The sequence below is a fragment of the Cyprinodon tularosa genome, unplaced genomic scaffold, assembly GCF_016077235.1.
Source record: "Cyprinodon tularosa strain WSP-4 unplaced genomic scaffold, ASM1607723v1 ctg37, whole genome shotgun sequence".
Classification (NCBI taxonomy): domain Eukaryota; kingdom Metazoa; phylum Chordata; class Actinopteri; order Cyprinodontiformes; family Cyprinodontidae; genus Cyprinodon; species Cyprinodon tularosa.
In genome coordinates, this window is record NW_024039085.1 from 2,563,162 (window position 1) to 2,585,385 (window position 22,224).

Genomic DNA, 22,224 nt, shown 5'->3' on the forward strand with positions numbered 1-22,224 from the left:
ATACATAAAATGATTAAAGATGGTCTGTAATTTTCGTCATACTGTAGGTTGGCTTTAGCTATCACAGACAAAAAAAGAAACAGAACAATAAATAAATAAATAATTTATCTGTGAATTATGGTTAAAAATATTCCGTCACCTACAGACAAGCAAGATTTCTGGCTCTCAAAGACCTGTAACAACTTTATTAAGAAGCTCTTTTGGTCTTCCGCTTGTTACCTGTATTATTGTCACTTGTTCGAACGTATTATCTGTACTAAGGACAGAACACACCGGTTGCGTACGACTTTTAAATCTCTGATCCGATTTTTTTTTCCAAGTCACACTGACTGCGTATAGGGTGGCTACGACCAGGAAGTGGGCAGATCTGCACAGATATTTCTCAGTTCTGTCTCTATGTGATATGAATTAAATCTATTTTCAACATTTGACTTGGACAAATTATAAAAAGTCATATAAAAAAAAAAGATTGATAAGATTGATAAACTGTGCTTACTGTCCATTGTTTTTGCAAGGCTAAAAGAGGATCACAAATGTATTTGTTTTCTGTCCCTCTGAACTCCTATCGTGGGTTAAATATTATATTATTTAATGTTTCATTGATTGTTTTTACACAAGTCTGTCCCGCTTGCTGTGCATGCTCTATGCATGCTCTACAGTATGCGACTCCAAAACTGACTCTTTCCTCGTGCAAATAACAAATTTTATTTTGGATTTTCCCAGAAAGCGGATGTGTTTTACTTTGTAACTATGTTCCTCTCAGATCCATGAAATTGCCAGTGAATTGCTGTGTAGTCTTACTAAAATATACCTGGGGTCTATCTCAGTCAGACCTACGCAAGCGCCCTTACGTAAAATCGTTTCAGTGTGATCATCCCCATTGACTTTTAATGAGCGCTAAAAGCCAAAACCTTGTCCAACACGCTTTTCTGTTGGATCGGACACAAAATCGGATTTGGTGTGTTCTGGCCTTGAAGGACACCAGCCCATAGTCTCAAACTGTCAGACTCAAAATGTGATCATAGAAAATACCAAAGAACTGTCAAAGGACATCAGTAAGGAAACTGTAGACCTGCACCAGGCTGGGAAATCAACTTTGGGTGCAAATGTAATAGACATATAAGACCACCAATAATCTCCCTTGATCTGATTCAAGATCTCATCCAGTGGAGTCAAAATTATAATTAGAAAGGTGAGCAAAATTTTCCGGACTACACCAAGGGGACTGATGATGAATGATCTGCACCAGGCTGGGAAATCAACTTTGGGTGCAAATGTAATAGACATATAAGACCACCAATAATCTCCCTTGATCTGATTCAAGATCTCATCCAGTGGAGTCAAAATTATCATTAGAAAGGTGAGCAAAATTTTCCGGACTACACCAAGGGGACTGATGATGAATGATCTGCAATGAGCTGAGACCTCAGTTACAAAGGCTACTATCATTAAAACACTAGGCTTAGATACACTCACATCCTGCAGTGCCAAGTGTGTCCCCCACCTTTCCCCCTGCCAGTAAATGTCCAGGCCTTTCCGTTGTTTGCCAGACAGTATATGGATGATGCAGAAGAGGATTGGGATAATATTATGTGGTTGGATGAAACCAAAACAAACTTTGAGGTAAAAACTCAACTCAGTAATTTTGCTAGAAGTAGAATACTGAATTGCATCACAAGATCACCATAACTACTTTGAAGCATGGGGACGTAAACATCATGTTTAGGGGCTGTTTTTCTGCAAAGGGAACATGATGACTGGTCTCTTTAAATGGGTCATAGAATGATTATATAGGGTATTCGGTGCTGGTCCTTAAGGTCTCTGATTAGGGTGTGTAACATTGGTTGGGCTCAAAATGGCATATTTGCTGTTCTATGAGCCTTAATGCAAGCCTGGTTTAAAGCCCTACAGTGAAACTACAGATTTCCTTCCTTTTATGGTATGCTCATGAATATTTAGATGAGGTGTGTGCTGACTGGTTGGCTTACAACAAACGAAGCTGCTGAGCAAAGACACATCATAGCAACAAGCATTCACTAACTGAAACATTAAATTGTTGATATGGTAAAGGAAGCTAATTTCAGCCGCTTGTATCAAGGATTTAGTTCTTTAATTCATGATCCAGATTTCATGACCATAGGAGAAGGTAGGAACTGGTAAATTGGGAGCTTTGCTTTTACACTCAGCTCTCTCTTTACCACAACAAAAGTAGCAGGGTCTACATTATAGCATCAGCTTCACCGATCCATCTATTGAACTCTTGCTCCATTTTTCCATTACTTAGAAACAGCACGCCAAGATACTTGAACTTCTCCACTTGAGGCAGGAACTCTCCTCCCACCTCAAGGGGACAAGCCACCTTTTTCTGGTCAAGAACCACAGCCTCGGATTCGGGTTAACATCCAGCTGGCTCTCACACGCGGCTGCAAACCTCCCCAGTGCATGCTGTACGTTTTGGCAGGAGGGAGCAAGCAGAACTATATCATTAGCAACAAGCAGACGAAATCCGCTGGTCCCCAAACCCAGACCCATTCATCCCTTGGCTGCATCCAGAAATCCATAAAGGTTATGAAAAGGACCGGTGGCAGAGGAAAGACCTCTTTGAGTCCAACATGCACCGGAAACAGGTTATTATAAATATAAATCTACCCCAAATAAGTGTCTACCATAAGCAAGAATGTATTTGTTTTTTACATTAGTATTTTGCTGCTACATAATTACAATTTTAAGAACTGATTACCTTTTTTTTCAACTATTTATTTTATTCTATCCTACACATACACAACCGAACTGTATTTTATGATAAAATTTTGAACAACCCTTTACACCAAAATGAGGACGTCAGTGTGAGGTCATGTATGTTCAAGCAAAACAGTTTGGGTATTCTGGAAATGGGTTAAAATATACATAGAAAGTGTATATTTTTTTAATTGAAGCAATTTTAAAGGCCTTTGTGGTCATTACTACTATTCTGTTAGCCCCCTGCTGCTTTAATAAACCCAAGAGGTTTAAAATTGTCAATAAATTTTCTGTGACATTTATTTCATCTTTCACATGCTGTGCTGCCCCTTTGTTTGAAAGGGCTGCATTACATTTACCATGCCTATCAGGTTTTTTTAAATGGAAAAGACCTTAAGCAACTGAAACAAAAATAAATTATGTCTTTGTTGCTGCCTGACCCTTTCACCTTTTGGCTACTGTATTTAAATGTAGTTGGAATGCCAGTTACTGAAACATGAAAGATTTTCCAACAAACTAACCCCTCCCCCAGCTTTTTTAAAAAGCTTTCTATAGGTGAATGTTTTCAGGGTGTAATTATCTTTCCTCTACACATTTTGTGAATTTGAATTTGATGTAAGCTATGGAGACTAAACTGGGGGTGGGGGGCTGGAGGCCAAGTATATTTTCTAAGAACAGTTTAAAGGGCTTCTGACAGGGTTGCAGACAGCATTTGAATGAAAAGTATGCTTGTTTAAAGAAAAAATAATTCCATCACTTTTAATATAATGATTGGTCTCAGTTATTTGCTACTGAAAACACATTACATGATACAGTAAATGACAAAAGAAAGCGTCTTACAGAAAAAAGTAGAAAACAAACTGGAGCAGAACAGTATCAGAGTTGTTTGGAAAGAAGAAAGAAGAAAGTCACAGGCTTTAACTAGGAGAAGGATAAGAAACACAGAAGTCTGGACAAAGAATGAGCTGAAGACATTCTTCAAAAGGACCATCTTGCTTCTAGGAGTTTTTTCTCAACCAAATTAAACAATAATGTTTCTCTGTTTGCCTCCTTCTTCCACCTGTCTGTCTCTAGAAGTTAATTGAAGAGTCAACCGGAGGGATTGAATCCAGATAAGGCAGCAGGTCCAGATAGTGTTAGCCTCTGAGTCTTGAACATCCATTCAGAGCAGCTCTGCCGAACTCTACAACACTTCTTAAACCTTAGCCTGACCAAGGAGGTAGTTCCAGTGTTGTGGAAGGCCTCCTGCTTTGGAGGACTTAACAATCCCTTGGATCAAAGACTACCTGACTAACAGACCACAGTTTGGGAGACTGAAGCGCACTGGAGCACTACAGGGGAGAGTCTGCTCACCATTCCTTTTTACCCTGCATAGCTCGGTTTTCTAGTAAACACAGATTCCTGCCATCTGCAGAACTACTCTAGATGACTACAGTTGTCTGGTGCATCATAGGTGGACAAAAATCTTAGCTCAGGGAGCTACTGTAGTGAACTGCTTTGTGGCATGGTGTGGAAACAGTAATCTGACTCTCAATGTGAACAAAACAAGGGAGATTATGGTTAATTTTAGGAAAAATAACAAAAAGGAAACCAAATGACATTACCTCATGGGAGAAGAAGTTGAGGTGAAGTATTAATAACCCTTGTGCTCACTTGGACAACAGACTTAACTGGAGATGCAACAGTGAAGTTATCTAAGAGAAAGGACAGAGCAGACTATACATTTAAGGACAATTAGAAACTATAGTGCTTGTAGCAAGATCCTGTATATCTTCTATCAATCTGTTGTCGAGAATGTAATCAGTTGGGTAACAGCATCAGAGCAAATGACTTAGAGGGATAGTTCAGGTTTTTGGACATGATGTTGAAATGTTCACTTTCTGCAGCTTAGATGCAACAGTGTACCACACGTTTCCGAGCCTCTTCCTCTGAGAAAGGGCTGGTAATGTCCTGGAGAAAAAGTAGCTCTGGTGTAGTACAAAGGCACAGATTATCAAAGGTTTTTTTAAGCTAGAAAAGGTATGCTTTGGTTTTGTTAGACTATTTGAACAATTTTAAAACACCCCAGAGATATGTCAGACCTTGATATCAATTAGGTCTATTTTTTGGTCACTATCACTTTGCAGTATGGATGCAGAAGTTCCTATGAACCAAAATCATATAGACGGCCCATCAGCAGCCAGCGGAAGGATACACTCCCTTTTCCTTTGTTTTGTATATAGTTATGTCTGTTTTCCTTTAAAGAAACCCACTTTTAATAGTATAACATGCATCATCATTGTTAACAGTGTGTGCTCATTGTAGCCAATTATTACATAGTACTTGTGCACATTTCTCCTGTGTTGTGAGACTTTACCAGGAGATTATGAATATAGTAAATAACCAGAATTAGAAGTTATAGTTAATTAATAGGTAATTCAAATCAAGGGTACAACTAATTAATTATTATCAATTGTGTGAATATAACTTTAATTGGTCTACTGACCAGGGTTTTAGCCTCTTACCTAAAAGGTTGGAGTCCTGAATCTGGCGGTTAAAAATTCAGTGGTCTTTTACCAATGTAGTAATTTAGACTATGGCTATCAGCAACGTTATTAACTACCAACCAAATAAATGTGTCTCTGTTCATTCGGATGCTACTGAAAGATAGAATCCAGCCTGAGTGATAAATCATTCACTGTGTAAAATGAACACAAAAGACTATGGGTTAAAATACAATGATACCTTTATTAGCTACAATCACAGAGTATTATACCTAATAATTAACCAAACACTAAACTATTGAAAATAAGCAAAACCAAAGAAATAAAAGGGGAGGTGGGGTTTAAGAGTCCGTTCAAAGTCTGAGGGATGTTCGAAGTTTAAGGCTTAATGCATTTGAAAATGTCCTTTATAAGAGCAGCAGATCAAATGTGAATAAACCCTGACGCAGAGATGTTAACTGCAGTCAAAACAGTCAAGTTTCATTCAGTTTATGGTGAAAAATTAATAATGTCTCAGGAATGCATTAAACTACGATGGGGTGGAAATGGATTAGCCATCAGCAGTTGAATCAGAAAGCTAATTTCAAATAAAACACAAACATGACTACCCTACATAGTTCACCCAAGCAGAGAACTTGTTAAGCATCAGATAAAAAGGGGGGGTTACTGTTTTTGTTCGGTGGAGTAGAGGCCTTCGGCTCAGTCCGGTGTTCTGCTGGGCCCGTCTTCGGTCCAGTTTGTTCATCCAACAGCAACTCAAAGAGATTTGCAATAATAACGCAGAGCCATTGGCAAAATAGGATGTTGAATGGGGAAGCTGGCCCTTTTAAAACCTCCGCCGGATGGGTGTATATTCCGAGGGGAGTAGTTCCAGTTATATCAGCGACACTGGATCACTACACCTGTAATGCCTTTTATAATTTAAAACATCATCAGTATAGTGGCTAACCCATTGGCAGTGGCGGCATCCTTCCTGTCCACTACCTTTTTTTATTTATAGTTCCACACTCATGCCCTTGCCGTTGATTGAGAACACCACTGTGTGATGGCAAGTGGTGTCTTGTGTCAACTTGAGGGTGGAGGTTGGTTGAGAGATGCAGAGATGAGGGAGGCAGAGATGAGTTATTGTAGGTTTAATGGAGTAACCGGTAACAAATAAAATCCAGGAATAAAAGCCAAAACACCTGGAGATGTCAGGAGAAAACACACATGGGGAGCCAAGAAACAAGGAACCAACACTGAAGAACTGCACAGGGGGAGTATATATGGGAGAAAGAACTAAGACTGGGGTAATCAGCTGATATGGAGCAGGTGTACTGTAGATGGAAGTCACTAGGAGAGAGGCACAAGGGGGCAACAGAGAGTAACTAAAGACTGCTTAGACATACTACAAAATGGAAAATAAACCAAATATCAACAAAATAGAATTATTGATAACTGAAAACTAAAAGCTCAAAGTCCCAAAAGGGGAGAACCATAATATCTCGGGCTTGAGATGAGCGGGAAATGCTCTTGCCTCATTCTTGAACATAAAGAAAAGCAAGACTGGAAAAGAAACAATAAAAATATATTGCAACAACCAAAATAAATACACAGAAAATAATGAAAACAATATTTTCATGTAACAACATAAATAGCCATATTCCAACAGTAGCTTTGTTCCCCCAACAGAGTTGGTACTTCTGCGTAAGTGTATGTTGATTGCCCCAACCGTTATTCTGCTCCATATACAGGTGCTGGTCATAAAATTAGAATATCATGAAAAAGTAGATTGATTTCAGTAATTCCATTTAAAAAGTGAAACTTGTAGATTATATTCATACATTACATACAAACTCATATATTTCAGATGTTTATTTTGTTTAATTTTGATGATTACAAATGACAACAAATGAAAATCTCAAATTCATCATATCAGAAAATTAGAATATTGTGAAAAGGTTCAAAATTGATGGCCCCTGGTGCCACACTCTAATCAGCTAATTAACTCAAACCACCTGCAAAAGCCTTTAAATGGTCTTTCAGTCTAGTTCTATAGGCTACACAATCATGGGGAAGACTGCTGACTTGACAGTTGTCCAAAAGACGACCATCGACACCTTGCACAAGGAGGGCAAGACACAAAAGGTCATCGCTAAAGAGGCTGGCTGTTCACAGAGCTCAGTGTCCAAGCACATTAATAGAGAGGCGAAGGGAAGGAAAAGATGTGGTCGAAAAAAGTGTACAAGCAAGAGAGATAACCGCACCCTGGAGAGGATTGTGAAACAAAACCCATTCAAAAATGTGGGGGAGATTCACAAAGAGTGGACTGCAGCTGGAGTGAGTGCTTCAAGAACCACCACACACAGACGTATGAAAGACATGGGTTTCTGCTGTCACATTCCTTGTGTCAAGCCACTCTTGAACCACAGACAGCGTCAGAAGCGTCTTGCCTGGGCTAAAGAGAAACAGGACTGGACTGCTGGTGAGTGGTCCAAAGTCATGTTCTCTGATGAAAGTAAATTTTGCATTTCCTTTGGAAATCAAGGTCCCAGAGTCTGGAGGAAAAGAAGAGAGGCACTTCATCCACGTTGCTTGAAGTCCAGTGTAAAGTTTCCACAGTCAGTGATGGTTTGGGGTGCCATGTCATCTGCTGGTGTTGGTCCATTGTGTTTTCTGAGGTCCAGGGTCAACGCAGCCACATACCAGGAAGTTTTAGAGCACTTCATGCTTCCTGCAGCTGACCAACTTTTTGGAGATGCAGATTTCATTTTCCAACAGGACTTGGCACCTGCACACAGTGCCAAAGCTACCAGTACCTGGTTGAAGGACCATGGTATCCCTGTTCTTAATTGGCCAGCAAACTCTCCTGACCTTAACCCCATAGAAAATCTATGGGGTATTGTGAAGAAGAAGATGCAATACACCAGACCCAACAATTCAGAAGAGCTAAAAGCCACTATTAGAGCAACCTGGGCTATCATAACACCTGAGCAGTGCCACAGACTGATCGACTCCATGCCACGCCGCATTGCTGCAGTAATACAGGCCAAAGGAGGCCCAACTAAATACTGAGTGCTGTACATGCTCATACTTTTCATGTTCATACTTTTCAGTTGGCCAACATTTCTATAAATCCTTTGTTTTTATTGGTCTTCAGTAATATTCTAATTTTCTGATATGATGAATTTGAGATTTTCATTTGTTGTCATTTGTAATCATCAAAATTAAACAAAATAAACATCTGAAATATATGAGTTTGTATGTAATGTATGAATATAATATACAAGTTTCACTTTTTAAATGGAATTACTGAAATCAATCTACTTTTTCATGATATTCTAATTTTATGACCAGCACCTGTACATCTGGTTTGATTTCAGTTTTTAACATTTCCACCTGTTACTCTCTGTACATTTCCATCCAGTTAGTTATAACATATTTTATAACATTTTCCACCTCACATATGTCCTGCCTGCATCAGAAAACACACAACTGTAGCTGACTTTATTTTCAATACAAAGTAATTACATGCCTTTTCATGATTTTATTCTATCAAAGCCAAAACTACTTGTTGGACAAAGGTAGATGATAGAGTAAACACATTTTATTCACTGTGCAGCCATTTTGGATAATTACATTATGATTGTTTGCTTGCCTTTGACAGATTTCTGTTTTTCAATGATATGATGTTTCCTGACTTAAAACTCTTACATTCTGATTTGATTTCCAGCCAAATGTATGGTTAATTTCCTTGGAGACATTATCTCAGTTTTGTTACTGTAATGTCAGACCTGCATTTGCCATTGCATCCACATGAGATTAAACTTAGATGTGTACAACAATTAATTTTTTATGCTGTCACAATGTCTTCTGGGATTAATATAAAGGATTTTGGAAAAGAAAATTTACTAACATAAAATAATCATCCAGAAAAAAAATGTGGGGTGTATTACAGGAAAGAATATATATATTTTTTATTTTCTTGTATTTAATATTGTTGTTATTATATATTTTATTTAAAACTTAAAAAAATTGCCATCAAAGGTGATTGGGTATGCATCGTTCATCGTAATGCTGTCTGTTTTGAGAGAACTGAGCTGAACATTTATTTTCCACATGCAGTGATCCATTTTTGAATTGTGTTTGAAACTGCTAGTACAGTTTTGTACAGACTCATTGGAATTCATGCTGCCTAGAGCTCCTAGCAAATTGGAGAAGTGCACTTTCAGGCTCATTTGGTTCCAGAGCAACAGCAAGTCCTGGATGTGTCCAGTTTTCCTGATTGGCATTCTCCTAAGTGCATTATACACCAAAGCAGGTAATTTAAATAGTGGTGGAAGCAATGGTTTTCTATCAGACAAACAAGGGGGGAAAATGGTCTTGTCAGAAAGACAAGCCTGGTAAAGTGAACTCAGGCCAACTATTTAGCAAAACCTCAAGCATATGAATTTTTTTAACAATGTGCATAATTAGATTTAAATGACAAGTGTTATGATCTGCTGTACTGGATGTTTTGGTTCTGTTTAAGTTTTCAGTTTGGGTTCACAGTTATCCTGTGTTGTCATGATCTATATCATTAACATTTTTTTTTTTTTTATAAGTCTTCCTTGTTATCTCCTACTGCTATCTTTTATAAGCATTCTTTGCATATTTATTTTTCAGTCTAGTTTTTCAAATTTCATATTTTTTTCAGATTTTGTTTATCCAACATCCCATGGTTTTGTTAAATATTTTAAAAACTTCAATTCGGAACAGAAAGGCTTTCAATTCAATTCAGTTTCAATTCAGTTTATTTATATAGCGCCAAATTCACAACACATGTCATCTCAAGGCACTTTACAGTTCAACCAGATCATACAGTCAAATTGATACAAAGTTTTCGATCTAAGGAAAACCAGTTGATTGCATTGACTCATTGACTCAAATACAATCCCTCACACTAAGCATGCTTGTAGCGACAGTGGAGAGGAAAAACTCCCTTTTAACAGGAAGAAACCTCCAGCAGAACCAGGCTCAGTGTGAGCGGCCATCTGCCGAGGCCGACTTTCAAAACATAAATCTTACACTACATAGTTAAAGAGGAGGCAATTAAATCACTTTATCTGATTAATTCAGAAATTCAATGTATAGTCATAATATTTCAACACAAGTTTAATCAAATATGTTTTGGTGTGGTTTATATAAAACCAAATTAGATTTAGAAATAATTCCAAGAAAGTATCCTTTATTTCTGTCATTTTGAATTGATGATGAATTTGTATCAGTAAGATAAATGTGTTAAGTAGTTGTGTGAAATTGAGCTTTAAACCCTGAAGCATGCTGTGTTTTCATGTTCATACTTTTCAGTTGGCCAACATTTCTATAAATCCTTTGTTTTTATTGGTCTTCAGTAATATTCTAATTTTCTGATATGATGAATTTGAGATTTTCATTTGTTGTCATTTGTAATCATCAAAATTAAACAAAATAAACATCTGAAATATATGAGTTTGTATGTAATGTATGAATATAATATACAAGTTTCACTTTTTAAATGGAATTACTGAAATCAATCTACTTTTTCATGATATTCTAATTTTATGACCAGCACCTGTACATCTGGTTTGATTTCAGTTTTTAACATTTCCACCTGTTACTCTCTGTACATTTCCATCCAGTTAGTTATAACATATTTTATAACATTTTCCACCTCACATATGTCCTGCCTGCATCAGAAAACACACAACTGTAGCTGACTTTATTTTCAATACAAAGTAATTACATGCCTTTTCATGATTTTATTCTATCAAAGCCAAAACTACTTGTTGGACAAAGGTAGATGATAGAGTAAACACATTTTATTCACTGTGCAGCCATTTTGGATAATTACATTATGATTGTTTGCTTGCCTTTGACAGATTTCTGTTTTTCAATGATATGATGTTTCCTGACTTAAAACTCTTACATTCTGATTTGATTTCCAGCCAAATGTATGGTTAATTTCCTTGGAGACATTATCTCAGTTTTGTTACTGTAATGTCAGACCTGCATTTGCCATTGCATCCACATGAGATTAAACTTAGATGTGTACAACAATTAATTTTTTATGCTGTCACAATGTCTTCTGGGATTAATATAAAGGATTTTGGAAAAGAAAATTTACTAACATAAAATAATCATCCAGAAAAAAAATGTGGGGTGTATTACAGGAAAGAATATATATATTTTTTATTTTCTTGTATTTAATATTGTTGTTATTATATATTTTATTTAAAACTTAAAAAAATTGCCATCAAAGGTGATTGGGTATGCATCGTTCATCGTAATGCTGTCTGTTTTGAGAGAACTGAGCTGAACATTTATTTTCCACATGCAGTGATCCATTTTTGAATTGTGTTTGAAACTGCTAGTACAGTTTTGTACAGACTCATTGGAATTCATGCTGCCTAGAGCTCCTAGCAAATTGGAGAAGTGCACTTTCAGGCTCATTTGGTTCCAGAGCAACAGCAAGTCCTGGATGTGTCCAGTTTTCCTGATTGGCATTCTCCTAAGTGCATTATACACCAAAGCAGGTAATTTAAATAGTGGTGGAAGCAATGGTTTTCTATCAGACAAACAAGGGGGGAAAATGGTCTTGTCAGAAAGACAAGCCTGGTAAAGTGAACTCAGGCCAACTATTTAGCAAAACCTCAAGCATATGAATTTTTTTAACAATGTGCATAATTAGATTTAAATGACAAGTGTTATGATCTGCTGTACTGGATGTTTTGGTTCTGTTTAAGTTTTCAGTTTGGGTTCACAGTTATCCTGTGTTGTCATGATCTATATCATTAACATTTTTTTTTTTTTATAAGTCTTCCTTGTTATCTCCTACTGCTATCTTTTATAAGCATTCTTTGCATATTTATTTTTCAGTCTAGTTTTTCAAATTTCATATTTTTTTCAGATTTTGTTTATCCAACATCCCATGGTTTTGTTAAATATTTTAAAAACTTCAATTCGGAACAGAAAGGCTTTCAATTCAATTCAGTTTCAATTCAGTTTATTTATATAGCGCCAAATTCACAACACATGTCATCTCAAGGCACTTTACAGTTCAACCAGATCATACAGTCAAATTGATACAAAGTTTTCGATCTAAGGAAAACCAGTTGATTGCATTGACTCATTGACTCAAATACAATCCCTCACACTAAGCATGCTTGTAGCGACAGTGGAGAGGAAAAACTCCCTTTTAACAGGAAGAAACCTCCAGCAGAACCAGGCTCAGTGTGAGCGGCCATCTGCCGAGGCCGACTTTCAAAACATAAATCTTACACTACATAGTTAAAGAGGAGGCAATTAAATCACTTTATCTGATTAATTCAGAAATTCAATGTATAGTCATAATATTTCAACACAAGTTTAATCAAATATGTTTTGGTGTGGTTTATATAAAACCAAATTAGATTTAGAAATAATTCCAAGAAAGTATCCTTTATTTCTGTCATTTTGAATTGATGATGAATTTGTATCAGTAAGATAAATGTGTTAAGTAGTTGTGTGAAATTGAGCTTTAAACCCTGAAGCATGCTGTGTTCTGTGACATAAAAGGGATTGAAAGTGAAGGGAATCAGGGCGAGTGGTGGCCTTGTGGTTTGGGCATAGGGCTTGGAATGAGGTTCTGAGTTCGAGCCCCACTCCCTCAGACTGCCACTCTGGGTCCCAGAGCAAAGACCCTTAACTCCACACTGCTCCCCTGGCGCTGCACTATGGCAGCCCACTGTTCCCCAAGTAGATGGGTTAAATGCAAAGAGTTTCTTTCGTTGCTCTGTACTTGTGACAGTGTAATGACAATTAAAAAAGCTGGAAAGTGAAAATCTTTAACAGTCATGCAAGATTGTGAATTGACAAAACAACCAACTGATATCACTATATCAGAAATGCATTACAGATCTACTACTTATTTGGAGTTTTTGGGTCTACAGTTGTGCCAATGAAAGTTAAAGTATTATGATTTCCAGCAAAGATATAATTTACCATCTTTATAATTAGAATGTACAATATTTAAATTATGAAACGTTTTAGTTTCTAACTTTATTCTTTTTTTTCCCACAGACCATCTCTGTATCTGTATCAGTTTTGACTCTAAGCTGTATTGCTCAAGACCGTTGGTATGCTATCTGTCACCCGCTCATGTTTAAGAGCACGGCCAAGAGGGCGCGCAAAAGTATTATTGCCATCTGGGTGGTATCGTGCATAATCATGATACCTCAGGCCATTGTGATGGAGTGCAGCAGTCTGCTGCCTGAGCTCACAAACAAGACCAGCCTGTTCACAGTGTGTGATGAACACTGGGGAGGTTAGTTTTTTCTTTCTTTACAGATAACCAGTGAACATGTAAAAACATTTGGTTAGTCCTTCCGTTTTTTTTGCATGAAACAGAAGCTAAATGTGGCAAAATATTTCAGTAAAATTAAATAACAATCAACTGTTACAAAATAGTTTATGCTGTTACAGATATGTGTAGAGTTCATAAGAAAAAAATATGAATTTTAGGATGATCAGGCCCAACTGCTTCTGTAAGAGAAAAAAAAAAGCCCCGAAGGAAAGAAAAGGTTTTTAAACCAATCAACGACAAAAGATACACAAGGATAGTATTTCCTTTGTATGTTTTTTCAACTGAGGAGCAAAAACCAGAGTTCTTTTTCAGAAATACCAAATTAAGTCCAAACTTCATTTATTTTATGTTTAATTACTGTATTTTAGCAAGAAAACATGATTTGTAAACTCATTTGATATTTATCTGAACACAAGTAGTTTCTTTTTTTGTATTGGATGATAGAATCATGAAAAATGTATTAAAAAGAAACAGAGTGAGGGTCATCTAATAGCTTTGTTCCACCACAGTAAACCCATATCTGCTATCTAGATGTCTTTAATATTGTTTTTAGCGTATTTATTTAGCAGGGTAAGATACTTTGTGTTACAATATCTTTCTTACTGATCATTTTTGCCTTTTTTCAGCTGAGATATACCCAAAAGTCTACCACACTGGCTTCTTCATCGTCACATATTTTGCTCCATTATGCCTGATGGTCCTTGCTTATATTCAGATTTTTCACAAGTTGTGGTGCCAGCAGGTGAGTATTTCATGACAGTTTGAAAAAAATCTGCACCTGAAGTATCACATCTAAGGCCACTTTAACAAAAGCAGAGCTTGTAAAAAAAAATAGCTTTCTACCTGCACTCTAAACCTGCTGGATTATGCTTGCTTTCACAAACTTGAGTTTTCCTTTACTTGTGTTTATTCTGCTCCTTGCAACCATTCTTTGGTTACCTTCACTGAAAGGGGATTCTTAAAATAAGAGTTCTTTCTTAGTGCTTTTATCCTCTTTTCATTGTCCCAAACTCCACTGAAAAACTTGTTTTGCGATGCACAGAAGGTAAACAGGTATCCAGGATTTATGAGCGGGTACGTTATGTTGTGTCAGGAAAATAGACACTGTATACTTACAATTCACCTGCCTTTTGTCTACTCACTGAAAAGCAAAATAGACAAAGTGCAGCTTCTCATTTCTAAAATTTCTGATTTCCATGAACTAAAGCACCTACTCTGCATGGTAAGCTCACCCTGAATAAGCATACTTCTAAAGTCAGGCTTCCAGGTGTCTCAGGCAGGCAGCAGCACAGACTTCTCTGACAGGATGAAATCTCGTTAACAACTGAGGTTGATGTGCTAATGTCACAATGTCAAGATGTGATTCAAATCATATATATGTGTATGTATTCATATTAGTAGTTAAAAGTCTAATATTTCATAAACAGATTCCTGGAAACACATCAGTGGTACAGAGAAACTGGAGAACATTTAGATGCTCGACTCCGGGTTCAGGATCTGAAGAATCTGCAAGGGTGAGGACAAGCACAGTTTCCGCTGAGATCAAACAAATCAGAGCCAGACGCAAAACAGCTCGCATGCTGATGGTAGTGCTCTTTGTGTTTGCTCTCTGCTACTTACCGATCAGCGTCCTCAATATCATGAAAAGGTAATAATCTCTCCAGCTCTTTAATTTACAGCATCAAAAGCCTGCGTAACTGAGGAGTGAACCAAAGTAAAGGGATGTTATCCATCTCCATTGCTGTTATGTAAATTTCTTGTCTAATTTGTGTTTCTGATGCAGTTGTTTGAATACAAGAAAGATGGCCTTTTTTACAATTTAATGCATGCAAAAATATTTACTATGCATATTTTAATCCTTACTTCTTTACCTCCAGGGTTTTTGGGACCTTTAAGAACACAAGTGACAGAGAAACAATATATGCATGGTTTACTTTTTCACACTGGTTAATATACGCCAACAGTGCAGCAAATCCCATCATCTACAATTTTCTGAGTGGTAAGTTTTTTAGTCTCCCATATCTCTTACAATGCATTCACGAAAGAGCAGGTTTGATACTGCCCTCTAGTGTTTAATATCAATAATACTAATATTTACAGAGTAAGCACAATTGTACTTAATGCTGTATTTAATCATCTTTATTTTCTCATTAAGTTGAATGCCATATCCCCTGTACCAACATGGCTTTTATCTATTAGGAATGTAGAAACATACATAAAATATTGAGTGGGATATAAAGTTAGAGTGACAAAACCATTAAACATTTGTTCACAGATTTGTTCACATTATCAGCAAAAGCTATATATATATATAGAGCGCCTCCTAAATGATTTATAAAGTTATCTATTCTTTGTGTTGTTTCTGTCTTTATGTTCACATCATCTTTGCACATTTAGAGATCAATATTTTTTGCCAAATCTGTTTTACAAAATAGCTCCAGCTCAATAAGAATTAAGATCTGTTACAATAATCACATATTCTTAAAAACAAATATTGCTAAGTAATATTTGACATTATACACTGCTCAAAAATAGAGGGAACACTCAATAACACATCCTATATCTGAATGAAATACTCTTATTGAATACTTGGTTTTGCTGACAAAAAAAATTTAAAATAAAAATCACAAAAAAAAAGTCTAACTTAAATAAAAAACAAAAAAACTCCAGGCATCTGGCAGTGTTTCTCGTGTTCCTTCTTGCACAAAGGTGGATGTAACAGTTCTGCTCCCGGGTTGTTGCCCTCCTAAGGCCTCCCATGTCCCCTGGTGTACTGACCTTTCTCCTGGTAGCGCCTTCAGCCTCTGGACACTACACTGATAGAAACAGCAAACCTTCTTGTCACCTGAATGAACTGCACTACCTCAGCCACTTGTGTGGCTACCAGAAGTGTGAAAGCACCAGCAACTTTCAAAGTGTCAGAAAATATCAGCCAGAAAGCATAGTACTGAGAAGTGGCCTGTGGTTCCAACCCACAGAACCATTCTTTTTTTCTCTTTTACCTATTTTCTGTCCTGCTAATTGCCAATAATTTCCACCTGTGAAACTGATTGTCAATCAGTGTTGCTTCATAGGTGGCCAGTTTGATTTTACAGAAGCTTGATTAGATAGAAGTTATACTGTGTTGTTTATGTGTGTGTGCTATGTGCAGTGTATCCGTACATATAGCTATATCTACAGTATACATTCTAACATAGATGTGATGATTATTTGTAGCACAAAATGATTCAATTCTTTTGTAGCTTATTGCTGTTTTTCTTCTATTTAGCTCAAACCATTTTAACATGATATCTTAACAGCCAACATAGTGGCAGTTCTTCTATTAATTCTGTCCTGGGCATCACTTTTTTTTTGCAACCAGAATACTATTGATTATGTTGCCAAAAATAAATCACTATGGCTTTAAGAAATGTAAGTTTCTATAGATTAGACCTGTGTTTAAACAAAAAAAAAAAAATGTCATCAGGGTTGAGTAGTCAAGGTGAGGCCAGCCTGTAGATTGTGGCTTTCACACTTGATATGTGGCAGTAATAATTTCAATTAACTATGGGATTGCTCTTTTATGCTCTTTTAGTACAGAAATATAAAAAGGCTTGCATAAATATTAAGCTTTGTTTTAGAGACCTCTTTCAGTGTAAAAACAACCCAGAGCATGTATTTTCTTTAAAGCTCTTTAATGAGTTGAAATGGTTTCCCTCATAAGATGTTGGGTCTCTATTGCTTCTTCAAGTTCCAATTGTGGTCTTCAATCAATGCAGTCATTATCTGGCTTTCCAGTTTAGGTCAATGACAATATCTTGACTGGTTAACAATTGTATCATACTCTTTACCTTTTCTGATGATCAATTAATTATTGGCCAGTCTGATGTTTAAAAGCTTATGTTTTGGTTTTGTAGATTAAACCTGCTGAATGAGACTCCACATCTTAAACAGAAACAAATCCAGGAGAATGGCTGTATTTGTACATATATATATATTTTTTTACACATTATTAACCTATTTAAGTGACATATGAGGAGAGATAGGGTGTTTTAGATTTCAGTGGCTAAGGTCCATGAAAATAAGGTTGGCCGGAAGAGTTTAGCTATGGATTCAACAAGGTCCAGCTTTATCCGGCTTTTATCACCCTTCACTCAGCGTACGCTCGGTTACCTAGCAACCATGATAGTCGACACACAAGCTGGGATATGGATGCCAAACTTCTTACTACTGTTGTGTGTGCTAATTATGGTTGAGGAGCTTGAGCAGCAGTACTTTTGTCACAGACATCAGATTGTAGTTCCCTCACTGCAGAGATATTGGAAAATGTGCTTTAATGTCAGCTAAACCCATTTGCACTGGGACAGATAAAAACCTTTCAATAAACCAAACATTACCCGCCACATATCTGACTCAATATCCATTTAAAACAACTATTTTCATTAATTTCAGATTGAACTATTCACATACTTGCATTATATTAAACTGCACCTACAATATGCACCACTGTTTACCGCCATTTGCCTTTTTACTCTGAACATGGAGTAGCCCGCTTGCTTGGACTCACAATGAATCACGGGATATCCAAGGCTACGTAGGATACACTGACCTATCCCTCAAAATGGGCAAGAAAAAAGCTGCATTTGTCCGCATAACGAGAAGTCTTCCAATCGTACAGGCCATGGCGCTGCGCTGTGATGTAATCAGACAACGAATCTGGCCTTTGGAGGATGCAGCTACTAAATACCAACCTAGCAATAGTTTCACAGGATCCTATCTAAAAGTATCACTCTCAATGAGCTACATACATACTGTGTGGATATTATAGTTTTCCCATTGATGTAATTTCATGATCTAAAGAAGAAAACATAAAAATATTTTTTTCTTTTTTTCCAGGGAAGTTCCGTGAGGAGTTTAAATCTGCATTTTCTTGCACTTGTTGTGGGCAACAGCAGGACGACAATATGAGGATAAGGACCAGAGCAAATAGAGATAGCCGAAAATCCATGTCAACTCAAGTTAATGTGGACAACTTGTCACGGTTATCGGATCAGATTGTGTAGTCCTCTACGGTCAGAGAACTTTTATCCCATCCCTGCAAGGAAACGGGGTTCATTAACACTCACCATATGGAATGTGCAAACTTGTATTTTTTTTCTAAAGGACTTGCTGCTACAAAAGATGAGATTTTGCACACACAAAAAAAAAAAAATCAGATGTTATGAACCTTCTCAAAGTTTGTGATAAAATCATTTTCCTTGAAAAAAAATCTATCTGCCATAAATCATACAGAAGTCATTCAATGTTTATGTATTTTAGTATAAAAAGAAGAGTTCTCTTCTCTTTGTGTGTTAAAACCATTTTCGCTGTACAGATATATATTTGTTTACAGCAATTAATGTATTTATCTGTTTCTACAGTGGTGGAGAAGTTGCTTCTGAAAAGTATAAGTCTCTTGTTGCTCAGGGAATCTTTATGAATTTTACCCGTAAAACCATTTATAAGTAGTAAGATCAAAATGAATTTGAGAAATGGTGTCAGGGTAAAAGATCAGCAGTATAAGTGGGAGTGAAAAATTTAACTTCCACATGCTATGTGTTTACTAATACCACTAAAGTGCGCCTTTTAAACTGCTCTAAACTATATTATGGAAAATCTAATTTCAATGATTTAAGTTATGTTGGTGGAGTTTTACTGACATAATGAGTGACCATACGAAAGTGACCTGCAGATAGTACATTTTTTGCTGCTAAACAAAGAAACATTTTTTCAAATGAATAAGAGAATACAAGACAGAAATACTTTGTTGCATGAGTATTTAATTTTAAGTATTTACACCCATTGAACTTTTACACTTGATCCCTTTGATACCACAAAGCTCAATTTATTTTATTGGAAATTTAAGTTTTAGACAAACTCACAGTACAATTAAACATTGTAAGTTGTGACATGCAGCTGTTTTCTGCCCCCATGATCTTTTTACTCTTGAATAACATCCAGTACAACTAATTTCCTTAAAGAGACAGCGAGTATAATTTACCTCCATCTCGTGGTGCCCTAATTAATTACAAATGATAAGCTTCTGCCTCCCCATAAAGCATATTAGACTAACTATGGACATTGTACTCTATCTGAATTGATGTAACACATCAATCTTCATCATAAATTATGAAACACGTGGAAAATTTCAATAAAAAACAAGAATGAAAAAAGCAAACACTCTTTAGCTGGTATGACTTATGTGAAAAATAGCAACTGATAACTGTAGCATCTGAGCTCATTCAGTGCACCAAAACAATTAAACGAGCCGTCTCCACTGGGTGCATAGACTTGCTGCAGGACTGCCCTGTCCTTTTTTTTTTTTTTTTTTTTACATAATTTTAGAAAAAATGTCTCTGTTATATTACATTACCTTACCCATCCAGTCTGCAACCTCTGCATCCATTTTAATTTCCCACTCAATCTTAAATTGTCTCCAGCCTGGAAAAACTGCTCTAATTTAGACTTGTTTACCTTTCTTATTATTTGCTGAAAAAAGAGAACGGGTAATCGTCCACTGCAACAGAAAGTGGAAGGTAGAATGATCTATGGTTGTTTTTGCTTGATTTAAACTCATCAATGATATGTTTTCAGATACAGGTCAAACCTGTAATGCTGACGAATTATTCCCCTTTTACGGCTACCCTGATCAGAATTAGCAACACCACATCAAATCTCCCACACGCCCTATGTGTTTATGAACTAGTCATTCTGTAATGAGACCAATTTCATTTTTGTGGCTGCTATTAAACTTTTGTATCAATCTATGTTCTCCCGCTTATTCCGTCAGGGTTGCTGTGGGGTCGGTGTCATTTTTGCAGAATATGTATTTATTAAATAAATACCTGATTTTTGCAATTGAAAAATAAAAATGTTACACACTGTCCCTTTAAAAATCACTTTATTCTATGTCGTGTCTACATGTGTCCAATTTATTCTCGCTTAAATAAGGGGATATCTGTAAAGTCATCACAAGCATTATCAATACAAAGGCCCTCAGAAAACAAGTTATCGATACTGCATGAATGTGTAAATGCTTAATGCAAGATTAGGTTTGAAAGCCATTACTAAAGGAAAAAATCCTTCGCCTGTCATCTACAACCAGTCAACTGAAGTGTTTTGGTCAGGCTTTCATTTTTAGGCATACATGTAAAATATGATAGCAAACTAATATTGGAAATAATCATGAAAACACCATTCCATCTTCCAATCATTCCAACTCAAAATACTGCAGTTGAGCTTGGAAGGGTCGGTTTCCAAATGATAGGTAAGGAAATAGTTTTTTTTTTTTTAAAGAACTGAAGCAAAAACGAGGAATAAAAACATAGAGAAAATCTGAGTAAACATTAAATCTAGGTTGAAACAAAAAGAAAGCCTTGAGGAAAACTGCTAATTGTCAAAAGGATCTGAAAAGGCCGGAGAGTATGGCAGTAAGTAAAATCCTAGATTTCAAAAATAATAATAGACATTCCACAGACTGGGTATAGCATTGTGTTTTAAGGACAACAATTCTACCACCTACTTGAAACCTGTCTTTGTATAATTACCAGGCATAAGAAGATATTTGTCTGGAAATAATAAGTTTAAAAAAATAAAAATAAAAAACTGATGAATGATGTATTCAAATACAACTTGTTTAACAAAAACTTGACAAAATAATTTAAGAAAACAACCTGAATAGAAATTAAATCAAGTATTGCATAATCAACGTTGTTTTGTAAAGCAATCACTGCATCTGTGAAACAAAAAAGTAAAAAAATGGGAAATTAATTTCTCTACAATAGGGAATTATACTGAAAGAAAAACCAAATCAAGTCATGTAATCAAAGAAAACAAAGAGGAAAATTAGCTTCTTCAGAGGTCTTGCATGATTTCTGTTTATTGAAAGGTGTTTCCCATCAGCGTATTAAAGCCTTTGAGGTTTTCTTTGATAAAAATCAACTGTGAAGATGATTGAAATTTTATTAGCTTTTTATATATGTATATTTATTGTGGTTTTTGATTTTGCAATGTTAAAGCTGTGAATTTTTTATTTTTTTTATGAAGATTTTAATGATCGTGTTGAAAACTGTCTGGATTTTCATCACTGTTTTAAATTTTGACATTAATGTGAGGTGTTTTAATATTTTAGCTTGATTTCTTTAAGTCACAACTTTCCTGCCTCATTCCTGCAAGTGCAGTTTTGTAATAAATCTAAAAAGTTGTGTTGTGTTTTTCATTTTCTCCTATTGTGTGTGATTTATACAGCGCTGAAGTGATTGTTAATTTGCTTTATGACTTTTTATCTATTTTTCATGGAAGTCTAACATTGTGAGGATCTTAAATGTAATGTGCTTGGACAATAAAAAATTTTTCAGTGTGTAATATTCCTGTCAAATCAGTTTAGGGTTGACTCTCATTTTGTCTTTCTATTGTTCCAGCTGATCCTGTAGAATATATGTCAAACAATAGTGTTTCAGTTTTTTTTACAAGGGTGATCTGGCAAAGAAAAGTATCAGTAGATGTCCTAGTGGACAAAAATAGAAATAAATAAAAAAATCATTATAGGCAGAGAGAATGACCAAACTAACAACCGAAATGCGGGAGTTGAAATTATAGTAAATGCATACAACTTTATAACCATAATATTCTAACTACAGTTAA

The 22,224-nt window shown here is 36.1% G+C and overlaps 1 protein-coding gene across 1 annotated transcript in view; it reads left to right on the forward strand.

The window, feature by feature from the left end:
• The window catches only part of hcrtr2 (hypocretin (orexin) receptor 2), a 67,320-nt gene extending 45,338 nt beyond the window's left edge, over nucleotides 1–21,982 (forward strand). Inside the window, exons 3-7 of the mRNA XM_038296309.1 lie at nucleotides 13,281–13,524; nucleotides 14,190–14,305; nucleotides 14,991–15,211; nucleotides 15,441–15,562; nucleotides 18,439–21,982. Coding sequence (XP_038152237.1) covers nucleotides 13,281–13,524; nucleotides 14,190–14,305; nucleotides 14,991–15,211; nucleotides 15,441–15,562; nucleotides 18,439–18,605 — 870 coding nt within the window. The 3' untranslated portion in view covers nucleotides 18,606–21,982. The remainder of the gene's footprint in view (nucleotides 1–13,280; nucleotides 13,525–14,189; nucleotides 14,306–14,990; nucleotides 15,212–15,440; nucleotides 15,563–18,438) is intronic.
• The last annotated feature ends 242 nt before the right edge of the window (nucleotides 21,983–22,224 follow it).